The 17,251-nt window shown below is 43.0% G+C and overlaps 1 protein-coding gene across 2 annotated transcripts in view; it reads left to right on the top strand.

Moving 5' to 3' along the window:
* The first annotated feature begins 4,632 nt into the window (after positions 1-4,632).
* Agps (alkylglycerone phosphate synthase) overlaps positions 4,633-17,251 on the top strand; it is a 101,330-nt gene continuing 88,711 nt past the window's right edge. For both annotated transcript variants that reach the window (XM_057754936.1, XM_057754937.1), the window contains exon 1: positions 4,633-4,946. In XM_057754936.1, coding sequence (XP_057610919.1) covers positions 4,651-4,946 — 296 coding nt within the window. In that variant the 5' untranslated portion in view covers positions 4,633-4,650. The remainder of the gene's footprint in view (positions 4,947-17,251) is intronic.

The raw sequence follows: 17,251 nt of genomic DNA, 5'->3' as shown, positions 1-17,251 counted from the left end.
GCTCATTTGCATACCCACATTCAGTCAAATAAGGTCCAATTGGTACCCTATAAATTCAGGCTAAAGTTCACAGAAGGAGGAGAACTGCCTTAGGAGCCAATGGAGAAAGAAGATTCCGCAGCCCAGTTCCAGCTGAGCCTGGCCTCAGACACGCCTGATTTTTTTCAGGGGAAGAGCTCTGGATGAAGACTTGAGTATCCAGATCCAAAAGGCCACCTTAAGTTTCACTGGAGATGCTGACCTGGCATCCCCAGACAGGAAGTACTTTCCAGTCAGTCTTGGGACTCAACCAATGGCTGCAGGAAGTGGGGGTGGGGAGCACTCTCATCCATCCTCAGCCTCTGAGATGCTGAACTTCTACCTCAGCTGCAGACAGAATTAACTATAGCATCTGTTTCTAGCCCCCAAAAGATGTAACATTCCCCAAGGTTACCAGGAGAGGTGGCACACGTCTTTAAATCCAACACTGGGTAGGTAGGAGCCGAGGCAGGTGGATTTGTGAATTGGAGGACATCCTCATCTCATAGTGAGTTGTAAGCCAGCCAGGGCTACATAGTAAGACCCCTAAGTCAGAATAAACGAGCAAGCAAGCAAACAGACAACAATCTAACGAAAGCTCCGAACAAATCACAGAACATTTCTCAGAGCTTCCAAGACTTCTAACAGGTGTTCAAACCTGCCTTATTAAAATCCTGTGGGACAATATTCAAGTTGTTTTATCCTGCTTAAAGTTTGTTATTCACAAATTGATATATTAAAAAAAAAAGTACCCCGTTTGCACTTTTTGATGTCTGTGAATACCATCCTTGAGGTGGGAAAGAACCAGGTTGGAGATGAGATGGTCTCCAAAGGCCGCTGCAGTCCTAGCCTAGGAGGCAACTGATCATTAATTATTAGCTAGACAAAATTTTCATTTGTGGCTCTAGTTCCTCTCCCAGATTCAAATTTTTCAGCCCCTTATAAATTGAGTGTAAGTCTCAGCTACAATATGACTTCTGCCTTTATGAAGTTTTGGACTTTTCTGGAGGAAATGTGGTGATATTTTGTGCTCTGACAAATAAAGAGCACAAATCTTTTGCCTGAAGATCAGAGGGTGGAGCTAGACACTAGTTAACCATAGAAGTCTGGAGGTCTGTACAGACAGACAGGAAGTAATATGCCTGGGTGGAGAGAGAAATATAAGGCTGGCAAAGACAGGAGCTTGACCCTTTTTTGGCTGAGGAGTTAGCAAGGTAAGAGTTGGTTGTGGTTTGCTCCTTTGTCTCTCTGATCTTTCAGCATGTACCCCTATATCTGGCTGCAGGCTTTTATTATTAAGACCAATTAGAAGTTGGGCAACAGAAAAACATGTAAATAATGTTTATATGGAGGCAGCGTATGAGAAATGAAAACCAGACACTCTTAGGGAAATAATGCCCACACAGAGAAAGCACTGGTGAAACTCTAGTTGTATAAAGGCAAAAAGGCAGTAAAAGTAACTGTGAGGTTGGTAGGACAAGATGGCAGTGACACCATGGGGCGGGGGTGGGAGAAAGCATGAAAGGAGACAGATGAGACCAGCTTCTGTGTCATTCAGGGAAGAACAGGCGAATCAATATACTCTTGCAAGAGTAAAGAATAATCAATATCAGAAGCTGTAGGGTGCTGGGGGAACTCCTTCAGCCAATGGCCTTTGACATGCTGGACCAGGTTGGGTGTGGCCTTGGGTACTAAAAATGCATGCACAGGCTTGCTCACTCTTTCTTGGCTGCTGGATTCGGTTCCTGTTTCCCGCTCATGCAGAGGACTGTTGATCTGTAAGCCTACCCCTAAATAAAGAACCTTTTTTATACCCCATTCTGAGACAGTGTGGGATCACTTTATCACGTCCATCTGCATCTGGTGCCCAAGGTGGGGCATGAATACATGCCTACTGGGACCTGCCCAGAAGGTCTGTTCATGCTCCCTTCCTCCATCACTGCACTTGTTCCAGGACAGCCAAAGATACACAGAGAAACACTGTCTCAAAAAACCAAAAATTAAAAATAAAAAAATATAGTTTAAAATAAAGCCATGTAAAAAGGGAAAATACACAGAGAATCTGGATACTGTATGTTACTGTATTGTCTTTTAATGGCTTGATAGCTGAGAAAGGAGCAAAGGCTGTTAAAAGACATTTGATAAAAATGCTGCTAGATTAATACCACCTATATATTTTGAAAATGCCTTGACTTTAAACTTTAAGTCAAAAGATACTTTACGCCGGGCGGTGGTGGCGCACGCCTTTAATCCCAGCGCTCGGGAGGCAGAGGCAGGCGGATCTCTGTGAGTTCGAGACCAGCCTGGTCTACAAGAGCTAGTTCCAGGACAGGCACCAAAGCTACAGAGAAACCCTGTCTCGAAAAACAAAAAACAAAACAAAAAAAAAGATACTTTACTTTGGAGAAGAGGTTTTGCATTTGTTTCCACAGGAAATGAGAGGCTGTGGATTCATTCTGGGTTAAAAAAAAATCAGGTCTGATCAAGGAAGATCCCCTAAAAAAATCTCTGATAGGAGCAGATGGCCCAGATGATTCAACATTTCAGAGGATCTCTGTTGGAGTTTCCTCTGAGTTCGACATCCAGAACAGCTTCAAGAGTGTTGGCTCAGATGATCAAGCCTCACAGAATATTCTAGTCAGGACTTGGCCATAATCCCAAATTTTCTTTAGGTACCCATAAGATTATCAGCACCCCCAATCATCAGGACGTAGCTGCAAAAACTACACCCACATTCCCCCAAAATGGATTATAGATATTTGTCTTTGTTTAGACTATTGGTTACAAGTTGTTATGGATAATGGTCAGGAAAAAAGCTAAACAAAACAGATTAGATTTAGAGTTCTTGTTTTGAAAAGGAAAAAAAAAAAAACAGGGAAATTACTGTGGGACAATGGTCTTATACCCTGTAGAGATTTGTTACTTATATTGGTTCAACAAAACATTGATTGGCCAGTAGCCAGGCAGGAAGCATAGGCATGGTGACCAGAATAGGAGAATATAGGCCTCTGTGTGTTTCTTTGAGACTGAATGGCTGTGGGTCTGGGTGGGACAGAAACCTCTATCAACAGTAGGACATCTTGACTCAATAACTGCTAAGTCTAAACCAACGCTGTTACTTTTCTCTGGAGCAATGTCACCGGTGACACCTGAGTTAGCTTGATGAAGATAAAGGAAGGAACAAATGAGGGAATGGAAGCCATGCCCAGATGAACGGAGGGAACAACATTTAGGATTAACTCTCAGCTCATTAAGTCTTGAACTGAGTAACCTCTACCTACTCTGGTGACTTTTATCAGGTTAATAGATATGAATGTGTCTTTCTTCAGGTTGTGCAAGACAAAAGGTGATTATGATTACGAGCATGCTACTGGAAGGTAAAACAGGTTTAAAACATTTTTTTTTTTGAAGTATGGCACTATTTCTCTCACAGACAATCAAGTGAAGGATCTCTGTCTTCTGTTATCACGTGTCCGGGAATGTATATCTACTTTTCCATCATCCACTGAATCCTAAACACACCCAGCAGGAGCAGGCTTGCTGTGGTGTGAAAGTGTGCACCAAAACAGGGCCCATGAATTTAAAAGTCAGAAGAGCAAAACAACTGAACAGAGATGTTAAGTAGTTCCACAAAATAAATGTTACTTTATAGGTCTTTGTAGCTTTTAAATCACTTGAAAATCAAGTATAAAAAGATGCCAAGCTACTCAAATAGGATGTCTTCATCAAACCCCTCCCTGCAGGGCTCAGGGATCTATCTAGAAGAGGAGTAAAGATAGAAAGAGCTCGAGGAGATGGATGATTCCAAAGAAACAATGTCTTCCTGATGCAACAGGACAGATTCACATATGACTTCACTGGGACTGTGGCAGCACAAACAGGACTTTCAGAGGTTCAGGCCAGATGGGGTGCCAGAGCTGAGAGGGCAACCCCAACCAAGAAGCTACCTGAAATTAGTACCCAGTTGCAAAGGAAAAATTAGCTCCCTCCAGCGGAGTCTCACTGGGTATATTAACCACACTTCAGGGTAGACCCCCATGCCTAGGAGGCCAGTGCAAAACAAACTCAGAGGTATTTTTGCAGATGACACCTTTTCAAGGAGAAAAACCACTAGCCTGAGGACTGGAGCGCTGAGCGCAGTGCTCATCACTCAGTAGGTGATGGGAAATGAGACTGAGCGAGACATTGGCTCTATAGGTTAGAGGATCGGTTTTGACCTACCAGGTCAAGAAGAGTGGTCTACCAGGAAACACAGGCCTGGCTCTATTGCCAGGTAAGCAGCACCACCGGTGGCCAACTATTCAAGCGCCCAGGCATCAGTCCCAGGAACTAACCCTCCAGGCGCTCGGGCTACTTCCAGGACGCCACACCTACAGGTTTGTCGGCTGCGAGAGTGTCGTGTGGTTTGGCTCACATCCTGCCCCTCTGGGCCAATCCCGTCTGCGCTAGAACTAACCCGCACACCCCGGCAGGTGCGCCAAGCCGAGGCGTGTATGGGCCCGGCGGAGGGCGTGGTCGAGGAGGGGAGGGGCGGGGCGAAGCGGCGGTGGGCGGGGACAGAGCCCGTGAAGCTCCAGGCGCTAGGCCCCTGCCGCCAGTCGCCGCGGTGGCTGCCGGGATGCGCCGCAGCGAATGGTCGCGCGGGGCTCCGCTCTGAGTGACCTTTCACCCGCGCCCAGCGGCCTCGGGCGGCGGCACAAGGCGGAAGCCATGGCGGAGGCGGCGGGCGAGGCGGGCGCGAGCGAGCGGGACCCAGACGCGGGCCGCGCGCGCCGGCGGCTGCGGGTTCTGTCGGGCCATCTGCTGGGCCGGCCCCAGGAGGCTCCGAGTACCAATGAGTGTAAAGCGCGGAGAGCCGCGTCGGCGGCCGGGGCGTCGCCCGCCGCCACTCCCGCCGCGCCGGAGTCGGGCACCATCCCCAAGAAGCGGTGAGTAGCGGGCCGGGGAAGGAGCTGGCGGCGGGAGGCCGCACGCGGCCTGGGCTGAGGGAGAGGAGGGCACCGGAGTGGGCAAGGAGTTGACACGGTGGGCGGAAGGCATCCCAGTCCCTGCGCGTACATCATCTCGCGGACGGAGAGTGGACCAGACGCGGGGCTCTGTCTGGAGGGGGCGACATGGGTTGGCTGATTTTGGTCCCTTTGACCGTAACGCGTTCATGACCTCGTATAGAGAAGAATTTAGAGGAATCTCTGTTCTTGGTTTTTGATAGTAGAAACTCATTCTCTGTCATTGAAGATCTTTGAACGGGTACCGGGGGCTTTCTTAATATATGCTGAGGTGGTTTAGATTTGCATTAGATAATTAGATTTTTGCTAATTTTCAAAAGCCTGGGAGCGGGATGAAGTGGGGTCAGGATCATTGATACTCCCGGAAAGGGCACTGAGTGGTTTCTGTGGGAGGCTACCACTTCCTTATGGGAATGGGTTGTGACTTCAGGGAGGAAACTGGCGAGTAAGGTGCAGCAGACTGCAAGCATTAGTTACTTAAGAGCTGGAAAGTCTACCTACTGGTCTCTGTAAGAAGCTGAAAGACAAGCGTCTGGCTGAGGAATGTGGATGAAATCCCAAGACCTTTGGAGGAAATCTCTCGTCTCGGATGGAAGATGTTGCAAGATGGTGTTTTCTGAGATCATCTGTTTGGAGGAACTTGGAGAATGAAAGACGATTTTGCTCACTTTAATGGGTACTTTCAAAGTACTGGGAATGGCGCTAAATCTGTTACTTCTTCCTAAGCTATTAGGTAGGTGCTGTAGTCTCTCATTTTACAGATGAAGAAATTTAAAAAAAAAGAGAGAGAGAGAAGTCTGCTGCAGGTACAGGTGCCTGTGTGACAGTTGGACATCAAAAACCAATCGACAGCTTCTTTAATTCACCCCTTGTAAGTCCTTACTGCATACACACTGTACTAGAAATGTGGAGATTCTGAAATACATTGTTCGCTGTAAGTCCCTAAAGTAATATATATAAGAAATTTAGCTAGTAATTGAAACATGGTCATTCAACCCAGTTTTGAATGTGTAATTCTTAGGATAAAGACTTTTTTGAGTTACGGTTCTTTTGTGTAAATCTTGAAGTTTGTATTGAAAATAGCCCACCAGGGAGGAACAATGTTCATAGTAGATAAACAGAATGGTCCAGGTCAGGAAAGGGCGAGACTACGGAACTGCTGGGGTTCATGTGGCATAAGGGTGAGAAGGACAAGGGGCGAAGGTTTGAGAGGGGAAACTGGTTTCAGGGTAAGTGGAGCAAAGCATTAGATTTACTTTTTAGTAAACCTGGAGTGGAAGTGAAGGTTTGTTTGGCAGTTTAATAATGACTGGAAGCAGACCTGGGTTTGAATTCCATTAAGGTGTTTTCTACTTGTAAACTGTCAGTCTCTCTCAGCGCTTCTGTCTTCTTACCTGGAGGTGTTGGTGCACACTTTTAGTTCCAGCATTTGGGAAGCAGAGGCAGAGTTCGAAGCCAACCTGGTCTACATTGTAAAAGAGACCCTGACTCAGACTCAAAACAAAACCAAAGGGGCTGGAGAGATGGCTCAGCAGTTAGGAGCACTGTCTGTTCTTCCAGATGGTCCAGGTTCAATTCACATGGCAGCTCACAACTGTCTATAACTCCAGGAATCTAACATCCTCACACAGCCATATATGTGCAGGCAAAACATCAGTGCACATAAAATAAGAATAAATAAATCATTACAAAATGTTTTTAAAAAACTAAAAAACCTGGAAGAACCAATCCCTGCCTTGTGTTTTGCTTTGGAAACAGAAAAGTGCATCTGAACTGTGAAATGCTTAGTGTACTACCTATGCTAGTGTTGCACAAGCTCTCAACAAATAGCCGTAGCTGTCCTTGTGTCTGAAGACAGTGGTTATGAATTTCGTACCTTAATCAGTAATGCTGAAACTCTGAACTAAGGAAAACCATTTGAAAATGATGAGGAGGTACATTTTCCAGAATTTGGTTATTTGGTAGTAGGAGGGTAAAATTGAGGGTCATATGTCACCTCTGGTTTCACTGAAGTTACAGGGTTTAAAATTCTTCATTTTTTTCCCCAATGGCTTCATATGCATAGATATTTTCTCATTTGCATGCATTTGTGTGATAAAACATTTATATATATACACTTATTCAGTAGACAAGACAGGTTTCTTGAGGACTGAATTTAGTGGCCTTTTCTTAGGCATTTAGAGAAGAAATAGCAATCAATGGTCTGAGGTAATGGATAAGATGTCTTAAGGCCGAGGATAACTGCTCTGGATGGGTGTAGTCCTTGTATGGCTGGCTGTCAGAGACTGAAGTTGTTGGTAGCCTAGGCAAAACTGCAGCCCATTTATGGCATAGGGTGTAGCTGGTGGGGAGCTCAGGGTTAGCTGGGTAGTGGTAACATCTGTACGTGCAGAACTACTCTGAAGTTTAATCAGAACGCTTGTATTTGACTGAGTGCGTAACACAACATTACCTTGTATTAAGGGAAACAAAAAATCATGTCTTAGATAAAACATCAGAAACTTTGGAGTGTGTTCATTCTACTTGATTATTGTTCGTTGGGAAACCCAGGTCTTCTTTCCACTTCCTGCTACTTAGCTGAAAAGTTTCAACATCTGTAGCAACAAGAACTCAGCCTAAGGGGAAGGCGAATTTTGGAGTAGGAGGAATCTAGGTATATATCCAGCAAAATGCGATTACAGATGTGATGGGTGGTTTTGGAATCATCAGTGATTTGCATAGTACTCCTCTTTCCTTACCCTGGGTGGTGGTGTTGGTTGTCACTGTTTTATCTCATGGAGCAGTGACTTATTAATACTTCCTGCTTTCATTCCTCTTGCAGAATAGTCATGCATATGTTACTTTAGTGATATCTGCAGATAAATTGCTTTATAACAAGGACTGTGCTAGGTTAGCGATAAAGCCCTGGTCTTTAAGAACTCGCAATCTAGGAAGAGATTACAAGTTCCAGTATTGTAATTAGCGCTAGTGTAGACAGAGTTATAGATGTAGCACAAAGGAGAGAAAGCTCTGGGCTTAGATTCTTCCTGAAGAAGGTTTGAAAAATATTGTTGATACTTTGGTGGCTTGATTGGATGATGCGGAAAGTTTGTTATGGCAAAGCAAGGGCCACAGAAGTACATGCTGTGTTTTGGTGGCAGTTGATGTTGGTACAGATGGAGTAAAATGAAAAAAGAAAGGCGATGGCAGGCCCTGAAGGCTTTGGCTTATATATCATCGGGCCATTCATTCATGGCAGTAGCATACAACAGTACACAAAGCTGTGTCCTTATGAAACTCAGGTTCCAGTTGGAGCAGAGATAGTGGACGAGTAATAATAGCATGTGAGGTGGTAATAGACACAATAAAGAAACAGCTGAGGGCTGATAAATGGAGGAGCCTGCAAGATAAGCTGGGCAGTGACTGATTAGATTGGATTTGGTCATTAGTTGCTGGCACTAAGAATGAGTTGCAGTGAGGACATGGCATCTTGCATGCAAAGCAAGGGCTCCATTCTTGAGCTACAGTCCCAACCTACATGTGTCATTGCATGTATTATACAAGAGTAGGGGAGGTAGCTCAGTTGGTAAAATGTTTACCCCCCAAACATGAGGACATGTGTTTGAGCCATAGTGTCCATGTAAAAAAAGTCAGATGTTGTGATGTGTGTATAATTTCATTGCGAGTGAGGTGGAAGCAGGTGGCTCCCAGTAGCTTGTTGGCCAGACCTGAGCCCCTTTGCGTTCTAGGACAATGAGAAATGCTGTCTTAGGAGGAAAAACGGTGAGCAGTTCTGAAGACCAACCTTGGAGGTATTATTTAACATGTATCACAACTTTGGTGCATGTTCTTACAGATGGTGTTTAGGAAGGCAACCCGCAGTGTTATTTCTGTAGCGTAGGCTATTTGGACATACATGTTGGGTGCCATTTGTAGGTAGAGACTGCACCCAGACCCAAATAATCACACAGAAACTATATTAATTACAACACTGTTTGGCCAATAGCTCAGGTGTATTTCTAGCTACCTCTTACATCTTAAATTAAGCCATTTTTACATTTTTATTAATCTGTATCACCACAAGGCTGTGGCCTACCAGTAAGTTTTTGGCATCCTTCTCTTTTGGCAGCTACATGGCATCTCTCTGACTTTACTTACTCTCTCTCTATATCTCTGTCCAGATTTCCTGCCTGGCTTTACTTTGCTAAGCCATTGGCCGAAACAGCTTTATTATCTAAGAAAAGCAGCTCATATACCACTTCAGACAACATTATTTGGAATAAGTGAAGCTTAATTTGGTAGTTATACCACATGAAATAGCATGGTCTGAGTTCTGAGCTGGGAATCTTAGTGATGGTGTTAATAGAGATTTTAATTTGAGTAAGTTAACTTCAAGGCACCATTCTAAAGCACATGCACATTGCCTCATTTAAAAGCTTTGGCAAACAGGAGGTATTTTATGTTACAGGAAGTAGAAGCTCAGTTAATTTTGTTCGACTAATTAGTGATAAGCATTTGTGAAATGAATGAAATGGTTTTTCAACTCTGGCCTCCTCTCATCCCATTTCCTTTCCCTGTGCTGTTTCCTTGTTGCTACACCAAGGTACTTATTTCCTGGGGTAAAGTTGTCAGGTTGTTCTCCTTAGTGTGCTAAGCTTCAAACTGTTTGTGATGATAATAATTGAATACTGGCTTCTGTACTTTAGGTGTTAGTTTATGTTGTACTTAGTGATAAATTAGAAGTATCCCATCTAAGTGAAATTCAAAATTTAGGAAAATGTAAACTGGTTTAGAAGGGTAGCCTGGTTGCCTGCAAGTTAGCGAGTGAATTTTGTTGTTCCCCTTGTGGGAGAAGACAGTGTTAGTGTAAGAGAACAAGGAGAAATGTGGGAGGACCAAGGTTGGAGGAAAAGAGAAGGGGTTGTGGGGGACTTGCTGCCTGGTTAAACTGTTGTGGGCAAGAAACCTTGATGTCTTAATCTCTCTGGTTTGCACATTGATATAAAGCAGACCTTCTCCAACTGTTCCTCTTGTCCACAGGTTACCGTAGAGCCATCTACGCCAGGTTCACTTAGTAAGAGTATCTGGGAGGAAATTCAGTGATCTACTTTTAGGCTACAGAGAAATGGAATGCTGTTACAGGAACACGAGATACTTTATATGTCTTTAAAAGTAGATATTATTCCTTTATTTTCTCATTATTGAAGAGATTTCTGCTGCTTATGAGATTAGTATGTTAATTTCAACCCTCAGCTAACCCAGAGGATCTCGAGCAGAGTCAACCCTTTGGAGCACAGTGATTGCTCCCCCACTTCTCTCTGTTTGTTGTATTCTTAGGGTAATAGTTCATCGTGTCTTTCCCAGTACCTGAGTTCAGAATCAGCTGAGTGATAACACAAGACACAAACAGAAATAAAAATGTGGTTGGAGAAGTGGCTCTGTGGTTAAGAGTACTTGCTGTTCTTGCAGAGGACCCGAGGGTCCACAGCACCCTCATGGTGGTTCACAAGTATCTGTAACTACCACAACTCCAGTCCAAGAGGATTTGACACCCTTTTCTGGTTTTTGATGGGACCGGGCATTCATGTGGTACACATAATAAATGCAGACAAACACTTATACACATTAAACAAAAATTTTAAAAAGAAAAGTGAAATGTCAACTATTACAGGTAGAATATGGCTTAGATGTGGATTACCTAATATTTACCTCTAATTATATAGATCATGTAATGGCTTCCTCTGGGGGAGAGAGAACCAGCTCCAGAGAGCTAACATGAGAGAGTATTTTAAAGAGAAGATTAACCCAGGTGCTTGGTACGTTCTCTAGGAATTCATGAAGTATCCCATTCTTCTCTGTCCTGAAGTCTTCTAGTGCTAGAAACTGGAGCTGTGGAAGGGACCTATGGCTGAAGTGTTTATTTGAAGAAATAAGAGAAACTGTCCGTAACTGCACAGAACCCAAACAATGGTCTTCATTTTTCCTTGCTGTGAGCTATCACCATTGCTACTGAATACATTACACAGAACTTTTGATAGGACAGCTAAATGACTTCAGAGAATCTTTCCGAGTCAGGCCTTTTAGGTCCATTTTTCATTCTTGGACACCACTATGGACTCTGGCTGCATATATACATTCAATACCTGGATCATCTTTTCTTTACTCTTTGACGTGTTTGTTCCTCCAAATGCAATGCATATTGTTAGGTGGTACACACATAATGTGGGAATGGAATATGGATCAAAAACGTACTTGAATTGTTCTAAATATAAACATGTATGTGTATATTCATGTATGTTTTTGCTTGTGTGTGCACATACACTATAGGCCTGATGTTGATGTCTTTCTTGATTGTTCCCTACTTTATTTATTTAAAAAGTTTAATTTTATGTACATGTGTGTGTCTGAGTAGCAGTTTGGGCTCATGAGTGTACTGCCCTGGGAGGCCAGAAGATGGTACCTGACCCCTGGAATTGGTAGTACAGGCAGGCAGTTTTGAACCATCTCATATAGGTGCTTGGATTCAAACTTGGGTGCTCCACAAATGAAGTACAGACTCGTAACTGCTGAGCCATCTCTCAGCCCTACATTTCCTTTTTAGAAAGGTGAATTTATACATTTTAAAAATTTTATTTGTAGATGTATGTGCCTGAATTTATTTATACCATGTGCTTGCAGGTTCCCACAGCCAGGAGAGGGCATTGAACTCCTAGAGCTAGAGTTAGAGATGGTTATGAGCACCCAGTGTGGGTGCTGGGAACTGAACCTAGGTCCTCTGCAAGAGCACTGAGTGCTTTTAGCTGCTGAGACATAGCCCAGTTCCTACTTATTTGTTGAGATGGCCTCTCGCTGAACCTGGGTCTTGCCAGCTTCTGCAGTCTAGCTACCCAGTTTGTTTTTGTTTTGTCTCTGTGCCCTAAGTGCTGTGATTACAGATGACTTTCATGTTTTAACAACTCTTATATGGGGTCTGGGATCTGAACTCCAATCCTCACACTTGTACAAGCATTTTTATCCACTGAATTACCTCCCCAACCTAGTGTCCACTTTGTGTGTATGTGTGTTACATGCACATGTGCATGTGTCTGTGGTTGTACAAAGGCATGGAGGCCAGAGGTCAGCATCTAGTCTCTTCCTCAGGTACTCTTTGTCTACTTTTTAAAGACAGTGCTTCTTGCGGAAGCTCATTGGTTCAGCTAGATTGGCAGGTCAGCAAGCCCCAGGGATTTTTCAGTCTCTTTTTCTGGTGTTGGGATCACAGATGAATGCCACTGTATCTAGTTTTTTATATGGGTGCCAAGGGTCCAAGTTTAGGTCCTCATGCTTGCACAACCAACACTTTACTAACCGGGGTACTTCCCGGCCTGTAATTGTTTGTTTAGTTTAGCCTGATGTTTAAAAGTGTTCCACTGCATGTGTCTATACTATTTTACTATTAAGTGTATAGCTGTGAATTTTTTGTATATGTTATTGCAAAAGAAGGGGCTGACCTGATTGGTCTTTGATTTAGTTAGTGAGCTTGGTTTCCAATGATTACACCATGTAATATATTCATCAGTGTGTGCAGTGAATGCACCATGTAGTATATCACCAGTGTGTGCAGTGAATGCACCATGTAGTATATTTATCAGTGTGGGCAGTGAATGCACCATGTAGTATATTTATCAGTGTGTCTGAGACAATGGGGATATTCTATTGGGAACTCACCAAGGCCAGGTGGCCTGGGTCTGAAAAAGCATGGGATAAAACCAGACTCACTGAACATAGCGGACAATTAGGACTACTGAGAACTCAAGAACAATGGCAATGGGTTTTTGGTCCTACTGCACGTACTGGCTTGGTGGGAGCCTAGGCAGTTTGGATGCTCACCTTAATAGATCTGGATGGAGGTGTGTGGTCCTTGGACTTCCCACAGGGCAGTCCTGATTGCTCTTAGGGCTGACGAGGAAGGGGGACTTGATTGGGGGAGGGAGAGGGAAATGGGAGGTGGTGGCGGGGAGGAGGCAGAAATCTTTAATAAATAAATAAATTAATTAATTAAAAAATATTTATCAGTGTGTGCAGTGAATACACCATGTAGTATATCATAGGTGTGTGCAGTGAATGCACCATGTAGTATATCATCAGTGTGTGCAGTGAATGCACCATGTAGTATATTATCAGTGTGCAGTGTATGCACTATGTAGTATATCATCAGTGTGTGCAGTGAATGCACCATGTAGTATATTTATCAGTGTGTACAGTCTTCTTGACTATGCCAGTGATTTGAGAGAATAACTTTTAACTAGGCACTAAATCATTCTTGTAAACTGATTAAATAGAAATGCAAAAACTATTTATTGTGTGTGTATGTATGTGTGTGTGTGCACGCCTGTGCACATGCACCTGACACAGTACCTCTATGGAAGCCTGAGGACAACTTTGTGGGGTTCCCTCCTGAATTTACGTGGGCCCAGGGGTTGAACTCAGGTTATAGACCTTCCTTGCATGACAAGCGTCTTTATTCTCTGAGCCATTTTGTCAACTCCTGAGTTGAATTTTTAAACAATAACCTTAAATATGCTTGCAGTGTTTAAGTATTATTTATTAACTTATAAGATTTCAGCTAAAATTCCAAGTCTAAATCTGTTTCCCAAGTATACATTTTAATTTTGAGTTATAGGCAAGTCATTATTATTGGCCATAGTCATAAACTTCATAAGCATATAAAAGATTAGGCCGGGTGGTGGTGGTGCACGCCTTTAATCCCAGTGCTCAGGAGGCAGAGGCAGGTGGATCTCTGTGAGTTTGAGGTCAGCCTGGTCTACAAGAACTAGTTCCAGCACAGGCTTCAAAGCTACAGAGAAACCCTATTTGAAAAAACAAAACAAACAAAACAAACAAACAAACAAAAAATCAGGGTTTTGCATAGTTTTCTTAGAATAGACCATCAACATCTTCCTTTGATTCTTAAGCATTTGTATAGTTAACATTGGATTTTTGGTACTAGAGTATGCTTCCTTAATAAGGAAAACTTACCTTTCCAGTAGCTCAGTTATTATTGATGAATGTTCTGCTTTCCAGCTGAGATTTGGAGCTATAGATATCATCTTGTCATTCACTGTAGAAACTGCCGTGTGAGGATCGGAGAGATGGATCAGTGGTTAGGAGCACTGACTTCTCTTCCAGAGGTCCTGAGTTCAATTCCCAGCAACCACATGGTGGCTCACAACTATCTGTAATGAGATCTGGTGCCCTCTTCTGGCCTGCAGGTAGAACACTATACACATAATAAATAAAATCTTAAAAAACAAAACAAAACTGCTGTGTGAATACATGGATGTATTATTCTTATAGCATGCTTGAAGTTACTAATCAGGAGTTTTGATCAGGATACCAGTCCTGTTCTTGCCACTACCTCACTGGAACTCTCAACTCTTTATAGTTACTCAGTTAGAGGTTTTGTACTGTCAACTGGGGCAGTGTTTATGTATTCTAAGACCTTAGAATAAAGCAATATGAATTACCTGATTGACAGACTTTACAGGGCCTGCTCAGACTCTGCATTTCTTCTAAGAGGGCATGAACTCTACTGGAATCCAGCTTCAGGGCTATTAAAATACCACCTAATTTGCCATGTTCACCATGGCATGGGTTTTATACGATTGGTAGCTTCTTAATAAAAGGAAATCTAGTGCTTAGGTACATGTATTGATTGGGATTGATTTTCTTTTTTTAACTTTTTTTTTGTTTTTTTTTTTTTTTGTTTGTTTTTCAAGACAGGGTTTCTCTGTGTTGCAGTCCTATCTCTTAGCTGTCCTGGAACTAGCTCTTGTAGACCAGGTTGGCCTCGAACTCACAGAGAACCGCCTGCCTCTGCCTCCCGAGTGCTGGGATTAAAGGCATGCACCACCAACATCAGGATTAGGTTTTAAGTATTGGTTTGAGTTAGATGAAACAGAAAGATGAATTTATTATTTTTGGTTTTAGTTATTTTGTGTATGTATTCAGGGAATTGAAGCCAGGACATTGAGCATGTTAGATACGTGCTACACCACTGAACCATATCCCCAGTCCTTAATTTGTTCTTCTACGTGTGTATTAATGTTTTCTAATTAGACTTTCACCAGTCTTGTGGGGGACTTTTCAGGTGATATATCTTCTAAGACTCATTTTAATATTGATAATTATTGGCTGATTCTAAGTGATTCTACGTAAATGTCTTGCTGATTTTTCGAACTCTGCACACATGAGCTATGTTTGGTTATTAGTTTTCAGTCCCAAAATGCCACTGTTTCTCTTCACTTTTTTCATTATTTGAATGCTTCAACCCAACATGTCTCCTACCAGCATTGAGCTCCATCCCCACCCTTCGTGCAGTCTGATGAAGCAGATACATTTCTTTAGCTGTGTCTCACAGCTTTCACTGACACCAACTCAGATAAAATTTTAATTTTTCCAATGCCGGGAACAAACCTAGAACCTTGTCAGTGGTCTCTGTAGTTGGGTTTTCATTTTTTTTTATTATATATATCTTTTTAAAATGATTTCCATTCCATTATGAGACCAGTATGTGCTCAGGGAAACTGAGTGCTGCATGGTGGTGCTGTGCTAACTTCTAACATTGCACTAGTGATTGGCAGATAGATACGGTGTCGAGGATGTAATAAATTTTATAATCATTGTGTATGGAGGGAGTCATAAATCTTTGAGAACAATAGAAGAAGCATTTCAGAAGAACTGCTCCCTGCATTAGTAGTTCTCGAGGGAGAGAAGGGCATTTTGAGAAGAGACTGGAACAGGTACAAAGATAAGCCGCCATAAAAGAGCATGATGTCCTAGGAGTGGCGACAAGGTTTTTGTGCCTGGGAATAGTTGGAGAGTGAGCAGTCTTTAAAGATGTTGTTGTTGTTTTGCTGCATGGGTGTTTTGACTGCATCTGTGTGCCATGCACAGGATGCCTACAGAGGCAAGTGGAAGCAGTTTGAAGGCAGAATATAGAGTTGCACATTTGTTTACCGATAGTTCCTGTTGATGCTGCTTGCTTTCTGCTGTTGCCTGTAACTTTCCTGTTTAGCTTTATGCTTTAGTCACATGGATGTGAAAATCCTTACGCTTTTCTACCTCTGCTTAGCTGTAGTCTCTACCATCTCCCAGAGAATGCTTGGAATGCATGGAAGTTCATGCCACCCCAGTGAAGCCACCCACTTTCAGCTAGAAAGGAGCACTGTTTGCCCATTGCTTTAGAAGACTTGGTACTCACTGTGGCCATAGTTTGTGCTAGACCAGGTGATCAACTTTCTCACTTTGCTGTGTGATTACTTTGCTTACAAAGTTCATGTGGAGAACCATGCAGTGGAGTTAAAACAAAAATCTCGTGATGTTTTAAGTAAGTTTACCATTTTATTTCATAGCTGTCCTGGGGACATGAGGGCCAGGGCTGCGGTTTGCATCCGTCTGGGTCCTAGTGTGTCAGGTGTTGTTTGAGTGGACCCGGACCTGCTGTAAAGACAGCTATATTCCTGAACTAAGAAGGAAATGATGCTGATTGTAAACCTCCTAGTTTACAGAATGGTGTAACACAATGGAACTCTTGAGTGAATGTGGTAGAAAGTAGTAAAAACCCAGCTGGACTAAGAGTAGAGAGGGACTCAGTGGCAACAACACACTTGGAATAGAGGAAACAAACCACTAACAGCCACCACCTTCTGCACCGGGAGGTCTGGTAGGACTGAAGAGCAGACCCCGGCAGTTCTGTTTTGCAGGCCATTGTCAGGAACATGGGCCTCACACTCGCCACGGATATGTATCTTTGTTCTCATTAGAAATTCTTGGTGGCTCTGAGGAGCCATGGCTCATTGTTGCAACCATGTGAAATGTTTACCATGCATACTTGAACTTTGAATAAATATTCTTGTGCTAGAGGCAAATTAATTGATTAAAAAAAATTTAAATTTTTTGCTTATAAGACTAACGTGTAGCCGGGTGGTGGTGGCGCACGCCTTTAATTCTAGCTCTTGGTAGGCAGAGGCAGGCAGATCTCTGAGAGTTTGAGGCCAACCTGGTCTACAAGAGCTAGTTCCAGGACAAGTTCCAAAGCTACAGAGAAACCCTGCCTCAAAAAACCATAAATAAATAAATAAATAAAAAGACCAATATGTATAAAACTAGGAAAAGTTGTATAATAGATAATATTTACTAAGATTTAGCTAAAAATTCCTTTGGATAGCTCTCATTTGCCTGCATCCCTCTAAGAGTTGGGCAGAGGT

Source organism: Chionomys nivalis, chromosome 22, assembly GCF_950005125.1.
Source record: "Chionomys nivalis chromosome 22, mChiNiv1.1, whole genome shotgun sequence".
Classification (NCBI taxonomy): Eukaryota; Metazoa; Chordata; class Mammalia; order Rodentia; family Cricetidae; genus Chionomys; species Chionomys nivalis.
The sequence above is the reverse complement of the archived record's forward strand: the minus strand, read 5'-3'. Positions and strand labels throughout refer to the sequence as shown.